Source organism: Cannabis sativa, chromosome 7 (assembly GCF_029168945.1).
Source record: "Cannabis sativa cultivar Pink pepper isolate KNU-18-1 chromosome 7, ASM2916894v1, whole genome shotgun sequence".
NCBI classification, from domain to species: domain Eukaryota; kingdom Viridiplantae; phylum Streptophyta; class Magnoliopsida; order Rosales; family Cannabaceae; genus Cannabis; species Cannabis sativa.
In genome coordinates, this window is record NC_083607.1 from 2472307 (window position 1) to 2491070 (window position 18764).

Sequence of the window (18764 nt, forward strand, 5' to 3'; positions counted from 1 at the left end):
ATAAATACATACACATTTTCCTATATAATCTGCATATATAGCAACATATATAAATCTAACTATATAGAAGAACACCTATAATATAAGCTCCTTCCATAAACTATAGTAATGGGGTTTCTTAGGGCAATCAAATCTTCCTTCCTATTCTTATTGCCTCTATTCAACCTCCTCTTTCAAGGCACTACTACTCTCGTCGCCGCCGCCTATGACGGCGGCTGGCAGCCTGCTCATGCCACCTTCTACGGCGGGAGTGATGCCACCGGCACCATGGGTAAAACCACCCTAAAATATTTTACTCACACACATATATATATATATATTTCTTTTTATAGGCCATGTATATTCAGGCAATGTAAATATAGTCTTTATTTTTATTTTATTTTTTTAAAAAAAAATTATAAATAATATTTTTATCTTTTTCTTCTTAAAAAATTATTCTCTAAATTTTTTTCTTTTTACCGTTGAAATTACTAGACTAACTAAATTTATAATTAAATCCAGATACTAGCCTCAATTCTATAATAGAATTTTAATAATTCGATAAATATTGTATTTAGTGTGATTAATCTATAAAAAAAAATTAAGATTAAATTGTGAATCTTTGTCTATATAATAATAATAATTAATAATATAATAATGTGAATTCTATTTTATTTTTATTAGGAGGAGCTTGTGGTTATGGAAACTTGTACAGCCAAGGTTATGGGACAAGCACCGCGGCGCTAAGCACGGTTCTTTTCAATAGTGGATTAAGTTGTGGCGCGTGTTATCAATTGCGTTGCAATGATGACCCTAAATGGTGTCGTTCGGGTGTGATCACGGTGACGGCCACCAACTTTTGCCCCCCGAATTCGGCTTTGCCTAACGACAACGGTGGTTGGTGTAATCCTCCTCGCGAACACTTTGATTTGGCTGAGCCTGCTTTCTTACAAATTGCTGAGTACCGTGCTGGAATAGTCCCAGTACTCTTCAGAAGGTATTAGATATTACTAGTGCCTTATTATTATTATTATTATTATTATTATTATTAATTGGGAACACACAAAATATGAACCAAACGTGGTAAATTTTCAAATCAATTATTATCACGTTATAATTAATGTGTCTAATATTTTGTGTGGACAAATTTATATTTATTACTTCTTGTGGTTGCTAGGACTTTATTATTATTATTAATAATTGCTAACAAATATAATTTATACATTGAGAAATGTCATGAAACATTTTTTTAAAAAAATGGTATATGTACTACAGGTTCTTCAACTAATTATATAAATTGCACCAATAATATTAATCTCATATAAAATAAAATCCACAATACAATTACAATTAGCAAGATATATAATGGAGTTAAATTATGGTCACCCTAAGAAAGAACCATATAGCAATACTTATATAAATTTAATTTGCTACATTGCAAAATTATAATTAAAGACAAAAAATTATAAAAAGTTTAATTACATAGAATAAAATAAATTTCTATTCTTTCTAAATAAATATATTTAGTTACATTTGTAGATTATATGTTTTAATATTTTATTCTGCCTCAACTTGAATGAAATCCTAGCCAGTAATTTAACTGATATACTTAAAGTTTTTTTTTATCAATGTGTACGTAATATTATTATTAGCATAATTTAATGGCGAGACATGCATGCATGCAGAGTTCCATGTGAGAAGAAAGGAGGAATAAGGTTCACCATAAATGGACACTCCTACTTCAACTTGGTCCTCATAACAAACGTTGGGGGTGCCGGTGAGGTACAATCGGTGGCGATAAAAGGGTCGAGGACGGGTTGGGTTCCGATGTCAAGAAATTGGGGTCAGAATTGGCAAAGCAATTCCTATCTCAATGGTCAAAAACTCTCATTTAAGGTCACAGGGAGTGATGGAAGTACTATCACATGCAATGACGTGGCACCAGCTGATTGGCAATTTGGCCAAACTTTTGAGGGTCCTCAATTTTAATTAGATCAAAATTATTAAGACTTTATTATCTTATATATATATATTTACCCCATGTTTGATGAAATTGTTTTTGAGTGTAAAAGTTTAAACAATATTGTAGAAAGAGAGAGAGAGAGAGAGAGTTAGATGTGGTTTGGTTAAATGTCTTTGGTTTGATATTAAAAGGGGTTTTAAATTTTGAAAACCTACTTTTATTGATTAGAGACAAAAGGGATATTTAAGAAGTTTAGAAAGAAGAAAAAGGTCCCAACTTTTTTGGTATGTAAAAAAGAAAAAGGTGGGGCTAATAGTAAGTATTATTATTACTACCTGTCCAGATTTATGGCATTTGGGCTAGGTTGTTCTCTATTTCTAATATTCCATTTAGTTTTTTTGGTGGTGGGGTGGGGGGAGAGTAATGATGAATTAGAGTTGTGTAATTATAATTAATTACCAATTAATGTATATGTAAAAAAAATGAGCATTACTTAATTAAAGTAAGCTCTCTTTGGTGGGTTTATATTCCTTTTCTCTACCTAATAATTAAATCGTGAGAATAAATAGTTTTCACCTTTATTTAATTTAGTCAAGGGTTTCAAAATATACAAGCCCTTAAGAACAATTTGGTGAGAAAAATAAATGGTAAATGAATATTGTTATTGGAAACCAACAGTAATACTCAGCACATTACAATTGATTAACGATATTCTCTAAAAAAAAAAGTAATATGAAACTCAATACTTAATTACACTAATAGCGGTATAACATCAAGAAAGATGCTAGGCACCAGTATTGTCTTTTAGCACTTAATTAATCAATTAAACACTTTTAACCTTACAAAATGATACAATTGATAATAAATTACTTCAATTACACAATATTTATATATGTATAATTATAGGGAAAAACAAAAAGGGGGACTATATGCATCAATATAAACACATTCATAATTCATATTGCTTTTGCTTCATTAAGACTTACAAAACACTAAACAACTCTACCAAAAACTGCCATAACCTTACTATAAGAGAGAAATAGCCAGAAAAAAAAAAAGAAGAAAAAAAGGATTTAAACATTCCCCTTCACACTGCAAAAGGTTTTCATATACCGGCCACCCGAAAATGACACCACCACCCCTACCTAACAAAAATTTAACTCTACATCATCGTACAAGTTCACATCAGTAATTTAACAAGGAGTATTTCACTCTCAATATAATTTTACCTTTCTCCACACCCAGCTTTCCCCCGGTAACCATCCAATGCCCCGGATGGTCTTGGGGTCCCTTGCTCATCTCGGACATATCAACGAATTTCGCCAACTTATTACCACCGGAGTGTTCTCTTGAAGAATCTGAACTTGAGTCTCCAGAATTAGAGTTACCTTTCGCGGTTGATACTTTTTTTGATTTTTCATTTGGGATATGATCCCATAACGATCTTCGTATGGTACAGCCTGGAAGTCTAGAATACAACAGTTTCATGTACAAGACATTTCTTGATCCGAAATCCCAGACACCAAGTTGTGCTCCAGTGACTATGTAGACTCCAGAGAGGTCGCCGATGTAGGTTTCAGGGTTCTCGATAGGTGCAGTGCTCACATGGGAGAAGTTTTTCCACTTGACTGGCTCAAACCATCGGCTATCTTGTTCCTCGGGTCCCTGCCATTTAGGAGCACCGATTGCCACATGGGTATCCCAGTAAGGTTGAAGGATCTTTGGAAGAGAGGCTAAGTGTTGAACATGAATACACAGCCGATTCTGCTTAACTCCCTCCAGACACAGCCGCAAGCCTGTTACTGGCTTTCGCCCAACTGATACCTGCAATAAAATTTCAAGGTCTGAGTCATAAGAGCTTCCTTTACTGTGCGGGAATTGGATTATGACTCAATCAGATTATTAGAATGACAGATACGATACTAGGACTCGAGTAATGAATTGTTTTTCACTTGAAGTTTTCCTTCGTCTATTTGGGTTTTCTAGTTTCATTCAAGTATATCAAGGAAACATTAACCCATTATGACCAAAAGGAAAACCGAGTTCCGAATTATAACAACAACACATCTTTTTTTCAAGTCATTTTCTTTTTACAACTGACAGTAACTAATCTAGTCGGCACAATACAAATGCACTGCAACTGCTGGTTTTCCTTCAAAAAAATTAAAATTTCTATTACAGCCATAGTACCTGATCCTGACTGACATAAAGCTTTTGGCCCATTATGCTGAATTGCAAAGATGGACAAATAGGTTCCTTTCTTAAGTGGCCAGGAATCCTGTCGTGTACAGGAGCCCACAGTCGAGGAATCTGAAACTCCAGAAAATATCTCAGTTCTTCAGCAGGAGGCTTATCTGTAAAAAAAAAATTAACCCCCATATAAATCAATATATTAAGCAGGATTACATTTTTAATCTCTACTACAGAACATTACAGGAAAATGATAGTACCCATTTTGAAGCTTGGTTGTCTTACATTCAAGATAAAGATTAATGGCACGAGTAAGATAATCCTTTCCAACTACCCCATCAAGAAGAGCTGTTATGGGACAAAATGTCATCTCAATGACATCTGGTGATGACCTGATGGTTCTTGCCCATCGGATGTGGTTTTGTTCTAGATCGTCTCCTCCCCTTCTTCGGAAAATGACTGTCACATCCTGCATAAAATATCAGTTTCAAGGAATTCTTAGTTTAAGCCCTTCTGGAGATGCAGTGAACTGATTTCAAACTGTGACATCGGTAAAAAACACAAACAACAAATAAATAAAAAGAAAGAAATAAACTTATTAGTGAACACTAGAAAAACTTAACATCATATTGAACAACAAATGAACAAAACTTAACACTGACATTAAATTATACCTACTTTTCATCCCTAAACTAATAAATAGATAAAATTTTGAAGAAAACACACACACACACACACACAATGGCCAATTGTTTGTGTGTGCGTGATTTCGCTTCAAAATTTTATCTATCAATCTGACATTAAGTTATGCTAGCAAAAGAAAAGGTCAATTGTTGGTTTATTTTGTCACATAAAAATTAATGTCGAATTCAAATTAAAACAATAGCTATTAATTACCAGAAACTGAAGACCAAGGAAAATCTTATAATGGTATCCGAAGACAGAAGAGTCAATGAATGCCACAACTCTCGAAAGACCAAGGTCAATTGTTGGTTTATTTTGTCACATAAAAATTAATGTCGAATTCAAATTAAAACAATAGCTATTAATTACCAGAAACTGAAGACCAAGGAAAATCTTATAATGGTATCCGAAGACAGAAGAGTCAATGAATGCCACAACTCTCGAAAGACTAACGAAATTTTGAATATTGAAAGCAGAATAAGAAATTTCACGCACAAGAGAAGAGCATAACAGTCCAGAGAGAGAAGCAAAAGGTTTGCGCGGTATCATTTTTTATATTAAGTTTTTCCAAACAAATAATAAAGTCTCCTCAAAGATGTGTATGAGAATCTCAATTAATCCGTTAGTGTGAAAATATTAAACAGAAAAAGATTCACAGAACAAAAACAAAATAAACAAATAAAAATTGCTGGGTTGAATTTATGCACAGAAATAAGACTAATTATACATACTTCTTTCCCAGCAGTAGTAAGATATGAAGCGTTGGTGGGTTGAGGATAGACTCCTTGACTGTTAAATAAACCAGGATCAACACCCTAAACAACACAAAATTTGGATTCAGAAAAAAAAAACTAAGAAAACATGTTGAGTTGCTATAAAATTGAGAAAAATCAAGCAACAAGAAGGAAAAACAAAAGTGTGGTACTAGCCTTATCCTTGAGTTTTAATGGACCTGAGCTCGTATTGCAATCTGCATCAGAGAACCTCTGGTTTCCAATATCCTGGACATAGTTTTTTATCTCTAAGGTGGATAAGGATGAGTGCTGATGTTGTTTCACATAGATCATATCTTTCCCGCCAATAGTTACAGATATTATAACATGTGTCCCGAAGTTTTCTATGAAGCTTAATAAAGAGGAAAAAGAAAAGCAATCAGAAAGGGATCAGGAATATCTTATCGTCACATTTCACCTAACATTATAAAATGCATACCTTGCTAAGGCTGCTGGGTCCCAATTGCTTGGTACAGCTCGCTTGACATTTTCTTTCAATACAAGTGGGGACATAAGCTGAACTTTGGAAAGTGGAATGTAGAATCCATCAATAGAAAGGGTCTTTGTGGATGCAGCGTCAATATGCCTCGTGCCAGTGAAATTGAATGAAGCATTAAAATTACCGAGAGGAAAGGCCCCAGAAAGATTAGCCTTTTGATTGAAATATTCCACCATCTGCAACATTCAACATGAGAAGTATGATACTTGAACAATATTACTTCAAAACACTGATAGTTTTTCATTGCACATCTCATAAATCTTAGGTTTGAGCAAAATATATAAATCAAATATTTGTTTCAATAAGCTTTAACATTTTCCAAACAATAAACACTAATGCACACTGCTTCCACCTAACTTTAAAGTAAAGGTGAATATAGCCAAACATAAGAAAACAAACACTTTAAGATTGTCCGAATCTTGAATCTCTCTAACTGCCCAATAATACTTGGAAACATCACCATTTTAATAATCAGTTTTTTATGTGAAAAAATTGCAATGTCCTGTGGCTTTTGAGGGATGAAACGATGAGTTGTTCTGATCAAGTTTCAAGGACACTGTGGTCGTGTAAATCAAGTATCCCAGCCAACAAAACCACTTCAATTAAGTTTGTCTATATTTTTGGTTCAACTCAATGGTAGTTTGCGTAAATGGTTTCAGCAAAGGTGTAGCTTTCTAAGTTAATTCCTTAATTGAATCAATACCTACCCAAAGCTATAAATCAATGTCCTTCATAACTGATGTATAGATGCACTCGATTAACAAATCAAACCTAGCATAGAGAAGCACAAGTAGGGGTATGGGTACTTAACTGTTAAATGTATATATAAATATCTACTGTTTGTTGTAAGTTATTGTTTAGCAGTAAGCTTTATGTCCTAACTTGTTAGTGTGTTCCTAGATTAGTGGTCTCCCCTGCTAACAGCCCTAAGTTTAAGTGATTTTACTATTAAAGAACTGAACATGTGTATATGTGAGAGAGCTCTTTATGCTGCGTAATATATCTCAGTGAATAAAAAATATTCTGACTGATTACATTTTGGCAATAACATAATTTAAAATTTTCCTAATTTCAGAAAATAGAAAAACCCATATGATCATAGGTCAATATTCCTTTTCAGAAGAAATTAAAAATTTATCAAGGTTGCAGATATAATAAGGTATCAATCTGAACAGTATAAACAAAGCTGGAAATGAAATAGCAATGTTGATCACAAAAGCCTTAAACTAAAAGCATCCAAACAGAGAGAAGTTTTAAGCTCTTTTGCCACTCTAGCACAGAAGAAAGCAAGAATTTCACCCATTACCACAGAGACCGTACTCCATTTCCAGCTAAAAATTTGAGAAAGGTGAAATTTTTGAGCTTTTCTAAGGATTTCAGTAATTGAAAACTCATAGTTAGAAGGCTTCTTTCTGATTCACCATTCAATATAGCAAGCTCATTTAAGTTATAAATTGGTAAATGGTCACTGCAGTTTGCTTCTCTATTTCATAGCAATGACCCATATACTACTACTCCAAAAGATGCTGAGCTAAATTCTCATCCAATCTCATTGCCCATTTTGTTCTTCATTCAGGTTCCTAGCTACTCCAGCTAGTTTATTTATGAACATTTGACCTGGATTTAGCTCAATCACCATCAACAGGCAAATTGGGCACTTAACTAATATTAGTTGATGAAAGAATAACGAAAAAAACATTTACAACAGAACCGATCGCATTGAGTTCTGCACCATAAGGTTGATCAACCAAAACTAATTCCAGTCAAGGTAGTAGTAGTAGTAGTATTAGTATCTGATAGAACTGGATCAAAATCATGAGCCACGTGTTTTGTTTACTAATCAACTAGGAATTGGGACAGATAACGAGACAGAAACCAACAAGTTTTCGATACTTAATTGAGAAAAAGAGAGAGGGATGCTATCAAAAGCATGATAAATTTTCATTAAGCTACATTACCCTGCATTCTATATTAGGCTATCTTTCTCTAACATCAATAGTCAAACATTCATCTAATTCCTCAATCATCACAAAATAGTAAAACAACTAAGTTATCTCAGTTATCTCCACCAAGCTCCCACTCACAAAAACACCCAGAAACATCAAACAAAATGAATCCAAAACATGCACAAAATCAATACATGCAAAACACAAAACAACAAGAATTATAACTCAAGAGAAAAACAAGTCATACCTCATTGAAACTACAAACCCCAGAACTTTGACGGCCATAAGACTCCTGAGAATTCCTGATATCCCTTGAGACATTAGGCACAACAACATCATCATACAACAAGAGATCCTTGGTATGCTCAACGTCAACCTCAACTATACGAGACCCAGAAACTCCTTTACAATAAAGCAACCTAGTATCAAAATTAACATCGAAACCCCTTCCTAATGCTTGAACAGAGTTCACAGCAGTGTGCAAAGCTGCTGCATTTTCCCCCATTTCTCATCACAAAACCCAAACTTCAGTCCTCAGTCAAATCAAGACTCAAATACACAAAAACCCCATCTCAAATTTCACCAAGAAAATCAAGGAAAACCCCAAGTCTGATCAACCCATATTTACCCAAGTCTTCACGTTCACCTCTTTGTCTGTCCTCGATAATTTGACCCAGTAAACAAATACAATATAATAAACACTTATATAATATATATATATATATATATATGTTTATATATATTATTGAATAATATACAATACAAAGTCCAAAGAAATAATCGAGATTCGAATCAATAATCCAAAAACAAAACTGTTCATGTACCTCAATAATCAAATAATCCTTATTATCTCTTCCACTGGATCTCAAACAACACAAGATTTTCCCCAAATCTCTGTATACACTTCTCTCTCTCTCTTCTTCTTCTTCTTCTTTCTGTAAAAAAGTTTCTCTCTCTAGAAATGTAATCAAAGTGAAAATTTTCTACTAATGACTTTGACTTAGCTACGTTTTTTTTGGAGGTTAATGCTTACGTCAGCGTCGAATCTTGACCTTTTATTTTCTTGCCACGTGCATACCTGATTAAATCCTACGGCTGAGAATAAACGAGAATATACTCAATGTTAGACTTTTGGGTTTGATTACGTGGGAAGTGAGTGTGAGTGAGTGCGATTGCCATGGGATTTGGGTCGATAAATTTAATTTATCGTTTCTCGTTTCGATATTTTATCGTGAGAAGCTTAAATATCGGATTGAGTTGCCACCGCGAAATTATTCAAAAACGGAAATAAATAATATTTTTTTTTGTTTTGTTATTAAATATTATTTTTTTGGTAAGCGATAAAGGTTAAAATAATAAGGGTAACAAAAGTTACACAAAAGGTGGAGAGGTTTTTTCATTCAAGAAAGTTCATTGTATATCTTAAAATTAGACAAAAGTCATTAAATTTAACCATCTTAAAAGGCATGATTTAGTACATGTAAAGTAAAAATTACAAATTAGCCTTATTATTTTCAAAACTGCTCTAAAATAAATCTCACAAGAACTAATTCTAGTAAAGAGAAAAACTCAATAGTAAAACTTGTGATAAGAGATAACTTTGCTGAAAATTGAGCAACACTATTACATACTAAACCTAAAATAACTAAAAAAAAATTAGAGAATATTAAAGGATATCTTCTAATGATAACTAAAAAAGATAAATACTATTTTGGACATTCTGTTTTGTAAAAGTTATTGATTAAACTTTTTATTTTGTCAAATGAAAAATTGAACCTTGTATTTTCTAAAATAATACTAAATAGTACCATAAAATAAAACTTAATAACAACTCGATCTAGATGTATTATGACAAACTGATTACATTTTCTAGATCTATTCCTACTAAGAATTATCTTCAAGTTGTTTATATTAAAAGAAAATTAATACTGAGGTTATGGTCTTATTTGTATTATTTTGAAAAATACAAAGTTTATTTTATTATAAAACAAAACATGTTTCAATCAATAACTTTTGCGAAACACAATTAAAAATAGTATTAATAATAATAATAATAATAATAATAATAATAATAATAATAAAAAGATATTATGTTTTTTTTTAAAAGAAAATTGATGTATAGAGTTCATTTTGAAAAACAAAATGATGATTAAATTTGATCAATTTTACTAAATCAAATATATAGCATAAAGAAAATAAGTATCAATCCTGCAATATTTAACAAAGGTAGAAGTAAATATAACATATTTTATAAAGTATTTATCCTTAATAAAAATAAATAACCAAGTTGGACGGCATTCTTTGGAATGGGATGGGATGGGATGTTATATTAGGGATTTTTAGGAAAACATATATATATATTAAGAAAAAAAAAAAAAAGTTAGGGTGAAACACGAATCCGGGATAATATACTTTAACAATTCTGAACCCGCCCGCGATACACCCGGGTGCAGTGACGGACCCAGAATTTTTGATCTGTGAGGGCTTAATTGTTATAAAAATAATTATTATTTACTTTACATTAAAATTATAACTATTTTGTGGGGGCTTTTTACTATTTTGTTGTATAATTATTGAACTAAATAGAAGATATTTAATTTTTTTTCACACTAACTTTTTTTTAGTGGGGGCTATAGCCCCCACAATCTTATTAGTGTGTCCGTCCCTGCCCGGGTGTAATCCGAACTTGGCCTACAATGTGCAGTGGGCCAAGTTTATATTTTAATAAGAGCATTGTTATTGAACACCCGTGGTGCCTAGTACCCTTAAGAATTGTCATCTTATGATTGGCTAGTGATACTCTCTAAAAGCTATTATATTAAACTATATGGGATCCGATACTTAATTAGACTAATAACAATATTGACACATAGATCAAAATGGTCTGCATTTCTCTTAATAATTCCAAACCCGGCCTGCAATGCTTTCGATTTTTTCAGGTGCAGTGGGTCGGATTTTTGGGTTCAAATGTGTAGCCCATATTGATCAAAATGGTCCAAATTGGTGTCAGCTTTGACTAATACTGTTGCGTGCCAAAGTTGCCAACTATGAATTCTATACATATAAATGTTTTTGTATACATGTTGCAGACCCATATATAAATAGCACAAAACAATGGTCAGTTACAAGTGGATATAATATATATTTGTAAAATAATAATTGATGCTCAGTGGATGTTTGTAGTATAATTAGTGTCATTGTCTTCACTAAAAATTCTAAAGGACATCAGTGGTGTCTAGCACCCTCTTATGTATTAATATCGCTATTAGTCTAATTAAGTATCGGGTCCCATATAATTTAATATAATAAATTTTAAAGAATATCACTAGTCATCCGCAACGTGACATATCGAGAAAGTATTAGGCACCACTAGTGCCTAATAACAATGCTTCTGTCTTCACTCTTGCATAATTATTGTTAATTTAATTCTTGGACTATTGATTGGTGTCATTGAGAAATTATTCACGTGTTTAGACTATTTGTAAAAAAAAACAAAAATTAACAAGCTTTTCAGAAATGAGTCCAAGTTAGAAATCTAGCTTTCACAAGTCGGAATTTATCGTAAGATTTTGACATTTTTTCGGCCATAATTTGGAGAGGTTAAGTTAATGTAGACATAGAAGTTGTCCTCAAGCTCAACTCCAAAACATCTTAAAATCATACTTTGATAAAATGAGTCATTTTATTTGGATTGAATCATAGTCCATACACTCATATATTGTAAAAGTTGATATATATATATATATAGTGAATTTTGTCAAATCACAAAACGATTGAGTTGATTTAACGATTAAAAGTGCATCAAATCGAGTATAGAATACATTACACATTACACATCAATTAAAGTACATCAAATAAATCAAAATCCATAGTTATAGTCTAAAATGCATAGTAAGTATGAAAACAAGGTATTTGTTATAGTCAAAGGAAATAGCACTAAATAAGGTAACATTAATATGAACACAAAAAAGATAAGAACCTAAACAATGGGGTCAACTAGATGTGATATGAAATTATATATATATGACACTTTTAAATGTTCAGAACCATGTACTATATCTCCTTTACAATAAGATCAACTAGATGAGATAATATATGGTCGACCTATAATTTTTATTCTCTATTAGGGTTACTCAAATCAACATTCTTTTTTTTCTTTTGGCAATTTTATATTTGCAAATAGTGTCATCATTAAGGTGATTAGTCATAACAAATTACATTTCTTTTCTTTCTTTCTTTCTAGTTTCTATCGCATATGCCTATGTTTGGAAACCAAGAAAATTAAACCTGCTTTATTGAGTGCTCTTTGTCTTCCTTGCAGTAAATAGGTGTCGGATGAAAGAAAACTTCCCTCTTGCTCTTGCAGACAACTCGTTCATGGTGTCGTTTTCGTTACTTGCTTCTGCTTCGTTAGTATCAGAATCCAGTGACGGTGTTGGCGAAAGTGTGAAGAGAAATGAGTTGAGCATGCGGATAATCTGGCTGAAGCTTGGCCTTAGATTAGGGTCCTCAACCCAACATGATTGTACGATGAATGCTAGATCGGGTGATATGTCTTCAGGAATACTCGGCCGCTCTTGCTGCATTATCAGAATGCCAAAAAAGGAGATAATGAAGAATGGTACATAATGTTTGTAACACATATAAGTAAAGTTTTATAACTATAGTCTTACAAAAGCCCATAAGTAATGGAATCTCATCTTCAACATCAGTTTGACTAGAATATATATATTGTAATTTGTATCTCTAACTTTCAAAAGAGGGTCTAAAGTAAGGAAAGAACCCCAAAATGTGGGTACTGAAATTCAGACTTTGTGGGAGCAAACCACGTCTGACCATTTGAGGTAACCGTTCTAGGTCGAATCCGTTAGAATGAAACGGATGGTTCACCAAGAACGGGAGTCGAACCAGACCATAAGGAATTCAATTATATACCCTTAGAGAGTTGACAGAAAATGTTATTATTGAACAGCAAAAGCATAATCGATTTCGAACTAATGAAAACAAATATGTTGATGAATACATAATGAAAAGGTAAACAAATGACTTTGTGCACCTTAAAAGCAGCAGCATAGGCAGCCTGCAAATTTGACATGCCTTCAAATGGCATGCGGTTGGTTAATAATTCCCACAGGACAATTCCAAAGCTGTACACATCAACTTTATTATTGTAATGCTTCTTCTCTCCCTGACGTAAAGTCACAGTGCTATACAGCTGCAAAAGGCACAAATCATATTTAGTGAACCCAGAAAAATGAAAATCAGCAGTAGGATTTGAGTATACATGTATGTAGACAGTAACAATATTTGATTGTTTATTGCTGAAATTGTGAGATTATGGCATATGACTTGTGGGTGAATGAGTTAAATTCCAATATTGATACCTTGAACTCAATTCTACATCCCCTCATATAAGCAATAATATTGAATTGAACCCCCCAATTGAAATTCGAAATTCGAAAAAAGCACTTAGATACAAATGAACCCCCCAATTGAAACCAATTTCATCAGTTTTGGATTCAAAAAAGTTCATAAGTAAAAAAAACATTAGGTTGAAACCACCAAAACTTCGAACTTTTTTCTTAAAAAGAATATTTTATGAGAATTGTGTTTATTACCACCCCTAAAACAGCCAACTTTGTTGGAATTGAATATAATATCTTTGTCCAACATGTTCTAGTGCCGTCAAAAAGCAGGGATATGTAAGATATATGATGATGATTCTCAGACTGTTCACTGGTTTCAAAATAAATGGAAAATCTCATTTATCAATTAAATTATGTTGAGTCACGATTCCCAGAGTAAGAAAATACTAACCTCAGGAGCCATCCAACGGTAAGTTCCAGTTTCTGCAGTCATCATCTCAGTCACTGTTTCTTCTCTTGCAAGGCCAAAATCTGCAAGCTTCACAGACTTCTGATTTGCCGTAAGCAACAAATTATCTGCATAATCAAATTTTCAACTCTGTATTTATTGAAAAGTACAATAATTTTTGCAATTTCCATATAAGATATAAATGATCTGCTAAAAATCAATTTGAATATAACTTGAGCAAGAATGATGTATAAAAAATTAGAAAACCGAAGAAAGCAATGTGTAGCTTATGAAGATGTCGTTTGGTTTTTATATATTATCCTCTTACACATGTGTTGCTTAACAGTTGAATTATCTAATCAAGTGAAAAGCACAAATCTGAACCAAATATTATTCTGCCAGATATTTAAATTTAATCAGAAAGAAATACTATTGTTGTCCTTGGTATTAATTGATAAGATAAGATATTATCATTAGCAGCAAGTTACAGAAAACATTACTTAAAGTTAAACCATTTGTACTTCAGAACAATTTGAAGAGGAAGAAAACTACAGCTTGCTGATTCCGACAAGAGTGTAGGAGTAACTAGTAAATCATCTATATTTAATTAAGCTATCATACAAATGTAATATACATTAACAATCAGATTATGAATATATAGTCAAAGCTATCATACATCTGTTGCATACACTAACAATCAAAACCTATATTTCATTATCTAGGAATAGCAGGCTCAACAATGAAATACTACTTAAACTAGCGCTACAGTACCAGGTTTTAGATCCCTATGGATAATCCCATTGGCATGTAGACATTCCATTGCTCGAGCTATGTCCATAGCAAACTTTATCGCCACGTGAAGGTCTAATGTTTGGGGCCGAACACCAACTAAATACTTTCGAAGTGACATCCCAGGTAATAGTTCAGTAACTATAACCATTAAAGGATCTTTACAAGCTCCAATAAACTGCAGAAGATTTAGATACAAACATAACAGTTAAAAAAAACTAATTAATAAGATAAAACTTCCATATACTTGTGAAACTCACTCACCTTGACCAGGTTCTCATGTTTAACTCTAGACATCATATTAACTTCACGGGCAAAACGATCCTCGAGTGAAGCTTTTTCTTCAGAAGTGCTCCCACGATGAAGAACTTTAACAGCTACAATTCGGTCACCATACCTAGAACCAAATTAAATGAATACTTTAAACTAAATCCAACCAAAGATAGAGGCTTTGTCTCATTTTTTAAGTTCTTGAACAATTTTAACAGACTAAAAATTAACTACAAGTAACTCTATGTCGTCCCCTTCCTTTTTCCCTAATAAAAATGCCAACAGGAAACAACTAATGGGGCCAATTATGATAAGTATTCAAATATAAAGAACAAACCATATTCAAAATCATTCCAATTAGTACAAATAAATCGCAGGATTTCAGGTATTTAATTTGTACTTTGTTAGTAAATAAATTCACAGCCAAATTGAACTCATACAAAACGTACACATACATATACATACAACTAACCTTCCTTCATAGACTTTCCCATGAGCTCCCTCACCAATTTTTGACCCGATAAACAGTAACTTCGGGTCAACCAGCAAATTCTCATCGATCGTAAACTGAGCAGCAGTAATCGAACCGTTCTGCGATACAGAATTGGGCTCTAGCTCACCAGACCTCTGCAAAGCTAGGTTTTCATGTCTTTTTCTATCGTCTTCTCCGGCGGCTCCTACTCCGTTCCTATCGCTGCTGCAACTCATGTTGCAACACCCTCAAATTTCACCCGAGCTCCCCATTCAGCCCTCTCTCTCTCTTGATTTCTCTCCCTATCTTCCTCTCTCTTTCTCTCTCCCTCTCTCTCTCTCAAATATTTACAAAATTGCCATCATCATCTTCTCCAATCCGATTACTGGTCAACTTTCACAAATCATTTGATTCAATTTCAACAACAGCTTCCTCAAACTACCAAACAAATTGTATCTAATTCCTCTCAACACTGAAACTGAAACTAAAACTTTCTCCTCCTCCAGATTAAACATCCAGAACCACTTCAACGACCTTTCTCACTAAAACAAACTCCGTTTGAATTTGAAACTTATGTGAACTTTGCTTCAACTCGAAGCCTCGCTTTTTGTGCATTAAACTTTTAATTCTTAATACATATATATATATATATATTCCTGTCAAAGAAAATCACTCCACTCCACGCAAAGCTAAGCTTCTTTTTCTGGAGAAAATTTTCCCGTAGAAAAAGTAAAAACAATCACAATCTTCTTCTGAATACACAAATTTTCCAATTCTGTTGTGTGAAAATTACGAAAGTTTTGAAAATGGAAAACCCTAGAGAGTCCAAGAGTCTTCCTCCTGTTTTGTCTTTCTCTCTCTAGAAATCTCTCTTTCTCTCTCTACCCACTGAGCTGAGCTTGACAGAAACTCTCCGATGGAAAAGGGAAGAGAGATATTCGGAGTATCTGTTCCGACGAGGGTTTTAAAAATGTGGGAAGGAACAAAAAGGCCAAACCTAACTAACCAATAATATGCTGACACGTGTATAGCACACAGAATATGTAAAGCGAATTTTGAAAGCTCTTTGGCTCCCTCCTCAAGACTTAAAAAGCACTCGAAAGTTGAGACTAATCTTCTATATAATGGGTCGAAAAAAATATAAATTTTAATCTAATACAACACTATATTTATTTACTAATAAATATTTAAAATTTTAAAATTAATAAAAAAGCAAAGTACGAGTTCAATTCATATAAAAAAATAAATTGACCCATTTATAAAATTTGAGTTGGCACTAATCCGAGTATAGCATAAAAATATGAGTTTACGAGTTAATTTTTAAAATATTGGCACAGCTTAGCACGATTCATATTTTTTCTACGTCGGTATGATACTAACTATTTATTTTATTGTGGAATTTTCATAATATGGGTTAGGTTAGCACGATACGTAAATAGTTATAGTTATGCTTGAAAGTAGTGTTATAAATACATATCAAATTTTTTGATACGATACGAATTTGGAAGGCAGGAGTTCAAAAGATGTGATACAAAATGATATGACACAAAAAGAAAAATATGAGTTCAAACACAATACAAAATGACAAATCCAAAAATATAACAGATGTGAAAAAATTCTTTAATTTGATAATAATAATAATTATAAATATTTATTTATCAAGTAAATTAACAAAAATATTCGAATTTAATAATTTAATTATTTTTTATATAATTATATGTACTTATTATATAAAATAAAAAATAATTAAAATTATATAAAAAAAATACAAATATTTTAGTAATTAGTTCATTAATTAATATAACAACATAAAAACGTGGATCATAAATTAAACTCGTATGACAAAATAGACTGGTATATTCAAATAAGACGAATAAAGTACATCATGAATCTTAGTATAACATAAAAATATTAGACCTACAAGTCGTGTTGAGCTTATTTATAAAATTATTTCTACCATATGATATGACCCATATTTTTATACCCAATGCGATTCATATTTTTACATGCTTTTCAAGATATAGACTGACTAGTATAGCACACACATATTTACCACTCTAAAGTCGAATTAGATCGGGTTCCACTGTGAGGGATGGACACACTAATAGTAGTATAGGGGCTAGGGGTGTTTATAAAATAGCCGATCTAATCCAATCTGCACGATCCAATCCAATCCAATCCGTAAACTGCGAATATCCGCACTTGTGCGGATTAGATTAGATTGGAAAATTCAAAATCCGCACTTGTGCGGATTGGATGTTGATTGACATGTAAAAGTAACCGATCCAATCCAATCCACACATATTTATAACAAAATTAAAAAATTATATATACAAATAACATTTTAATGTAAAGAAAATAGTAATTTAAAAGTCTAATACATATAATACAATTATATTGCGAAACTTAATAGATAAAATGTATATTCTATTTTTTTTTTCTACATACAATTTAAAATAAAATTAAATATTTTTTTTATATATACAATTTTTTTCTTCCTTTGAATTTGTTATTTGTTATTTTATTTATTTAATGTGTTGTTGGAGACATAAAATAACTATAATTTGTTTTATTTTGTTCCTAGTTATGTGGAAAAAAAAATATTTTTTTCATAAATATTAAATAATTTAATATTATAAAGTAACCAATCCAAAGTAAGCAATCCAATCCGCACTTTTACGGATTGGATTTGAGCTATTGTGCGGATTGGATTAGATCCAAAAAATAAAATCCGCACTTAGTATGGATTGGATATTATTTGACCAAAAAAGTGTAGATTAGATCGGATGAACAACCCTAAATTAGGGGCTCAATAAAACAAGTTAGTGTTAAAAAAGTTAGTTAAAAAATTATACAATAAAATAGTAAAAAGTCCCTACAAAATAATTATATTTTAATGTAAAATAAATATAAATATTTTTATAACAATTAAATCCCATAAATTAAAAATTCTAAATTGGTCATGACTACCATGAATGCTCACTCGGCTCAGCTCAGCTCAGCTCGGCTCGGCTCGGCTCTACCAAAGCCCAAGCTGCTTTTTCTACTCCTTTTTTCTGCCTCGTGGTAAGACAAGACATGCTTTATCAAATGAACACATTTAAAAAGACAAAAAACATTGCTATCGAAAAAGTCCTCAAAAGTTGGACTGTATTATGGAATGCTCATCCTTTCATTTTCTTTTCTTTTTAACCATTTATTATTCTCTTCTTTCTCTTTCTTTTCTTTTCTTTTCTTTCAAGTATAGATAATTATTTTTCAAAATTATGTATGTATGTATGTATGTTGTCACTTTTAGTTTGATAGTCTCATTCTTTATTGGGGTTAGGAGTGGAGTATATATAGTATATCTTCTTTTTATTATTATGAGTATATGCAATATAAT

The 18764-nt window shown here is 32.2% G+C and overlaps 3 protein-coding genes across 3 annotated transcripts; 1 reads left to right on the top strand and 2 right to left on the bottom strand.

The window, feature by feature from the left end:
* On the top strand, positions 1 to 2467 carry LOC115698238 (expansin-A4). The gene is made up of 3 exons (XM_030625439.2): positions 1 to 271; positions 664 to 976; positions 1665 to 2467. Exons 1-3 carry the CDS (start codon positions 109 to 111, stop codon positions 1966 to 1968), a joined length of 780 nt encoding a protein of 259 aa, XP_030481299.1. The 5' UTR covers positions 1 to 108; the 3' UTR covers positions 1969 to 2467.
* Positions 2468 to 2872: 405 nt separating this feature from the next.
* On the bottom strand, positions 2873 to 9020 carry LOC115697320 (MACPF domain-containing protein CAD1). The gene is made up of 8 exons (XM_030624266.2): positions 8859 to 9020; positions 8282 to 8688; positions 6029 to 6264; positions 5746 to 5941; positions 5548 to 5631; positions 4418 to 4601; positions 4133 to 4296; positions 2873 to 3766 (listed from the first exon to the last, which is right to left on the bottom strand). The coding sequence occupies exons 2-8, from the start codon at positions 8537 to 8539 to the stop codon at positions 3128 to 3130; spliced, it is 1761 nt and encodes a 586-aa protein (XP_030480126.2). The 5' UTR covers positions 8540 to 8688; positions 8859 to 9020; the 3' UTR covers positions 2873 to 3127.
* A 3017-nt stretch (positions 9021 to 12037) lies between these two features.
* On the bottom strand, positions 12038 to 16495 carry LOC115697454 (serine/threonine-protein kinase STY13). The gene is made up of 6 exons (XM_030624465.2): positions 15380 to 16495; positions 14902 to 15034; positions 14620 to 14815; positions 13852 to 13976; positions 13091 to 13249; positions 12038 to 12614 (listed from the first exon to the last, which is right to left on the bottom strand). The coding sequence occupies exons 1-6, from the start codon at positions 15613 to 15615 to the stop codon at positions 12327 to 12329; spliced, it is 1137 nt and encodes a 378-aa protein (XP_030480325.2). The 5' UTR covers positions 15616 to 16495; the 3' UTR covers positions 12038 to 12326.
* Positions 16496 to 18764: the final 2269 nt, after the last annotated feature.

Excerpts from the sequence above, each read along its gene's own strand:
- LOC115698238 (XM_030625439.2), top strand. The coding sequence starts at position 109 with ATGGGGTTTCTTAGGGCAATCAAATCTTCCTTCCTATTCTTATTGCCT. Across the intron at positions 272-663 it reads TGATGCCACCGGCACCATGG|GAGGAGCTTGTGGTTATGGA; the intron begins GTAAAACCACCC and ends TATTTTTATTAG. Across the intron at positions 977-1,664 it reads GTCCCAGTACTCTTCAGAAG|AGTTCCATGTGAGAAGAAAG; the intron begins GTATTAGATATT and ends GCATGCATGCAG.
- LOC115697320 (XM_030624266.2), bottom strand. The coding sequence starts at position 8,539 with ATGGGGGAAAATGCAGCAGCTTTGCACACTGCTGTGAACTCTGTTCAA. Across the intron at positions 4,297-4,417 it reads CATTAATCTTTATCTTGAAT|ATAAGCCTCCTGCTGAAGAA; the intron begins GTAAGACAACCA and ends TTTTTTTTACAG. Across the intron at positions 3,767-4,132 it reads TTTATGTCAGTCAGGATCAG|GTATCAGTTGGGCGAAAGCC; the intron begins GTACTATGGCTG and ends ATTTTATTGCAG.
- LOC115697454 (XM_030624465.2), bottom strand. The coding sequence starts at position 15,615 with ATGAGTTGCAGCAGCGATAGGAACGGAGTAGGAGCCGCCGGAGAAGAC. Across the intron at positions 13,977-14,619 it reads CCATAGGGATCTAAAACCTG|ATAATTTGTTGCTTACGGCA; the intron begins GTACTGTAGCGC and ends TTGATTATGCAG. Across the intron at positions 12,615-13,090 it reads CCTATGCTGCTGCTTTTAAG|CAAGAGCGGCCGAGTATTCC; the intron begins GTGCACAAAGTC and ends CTGATAATGCAG.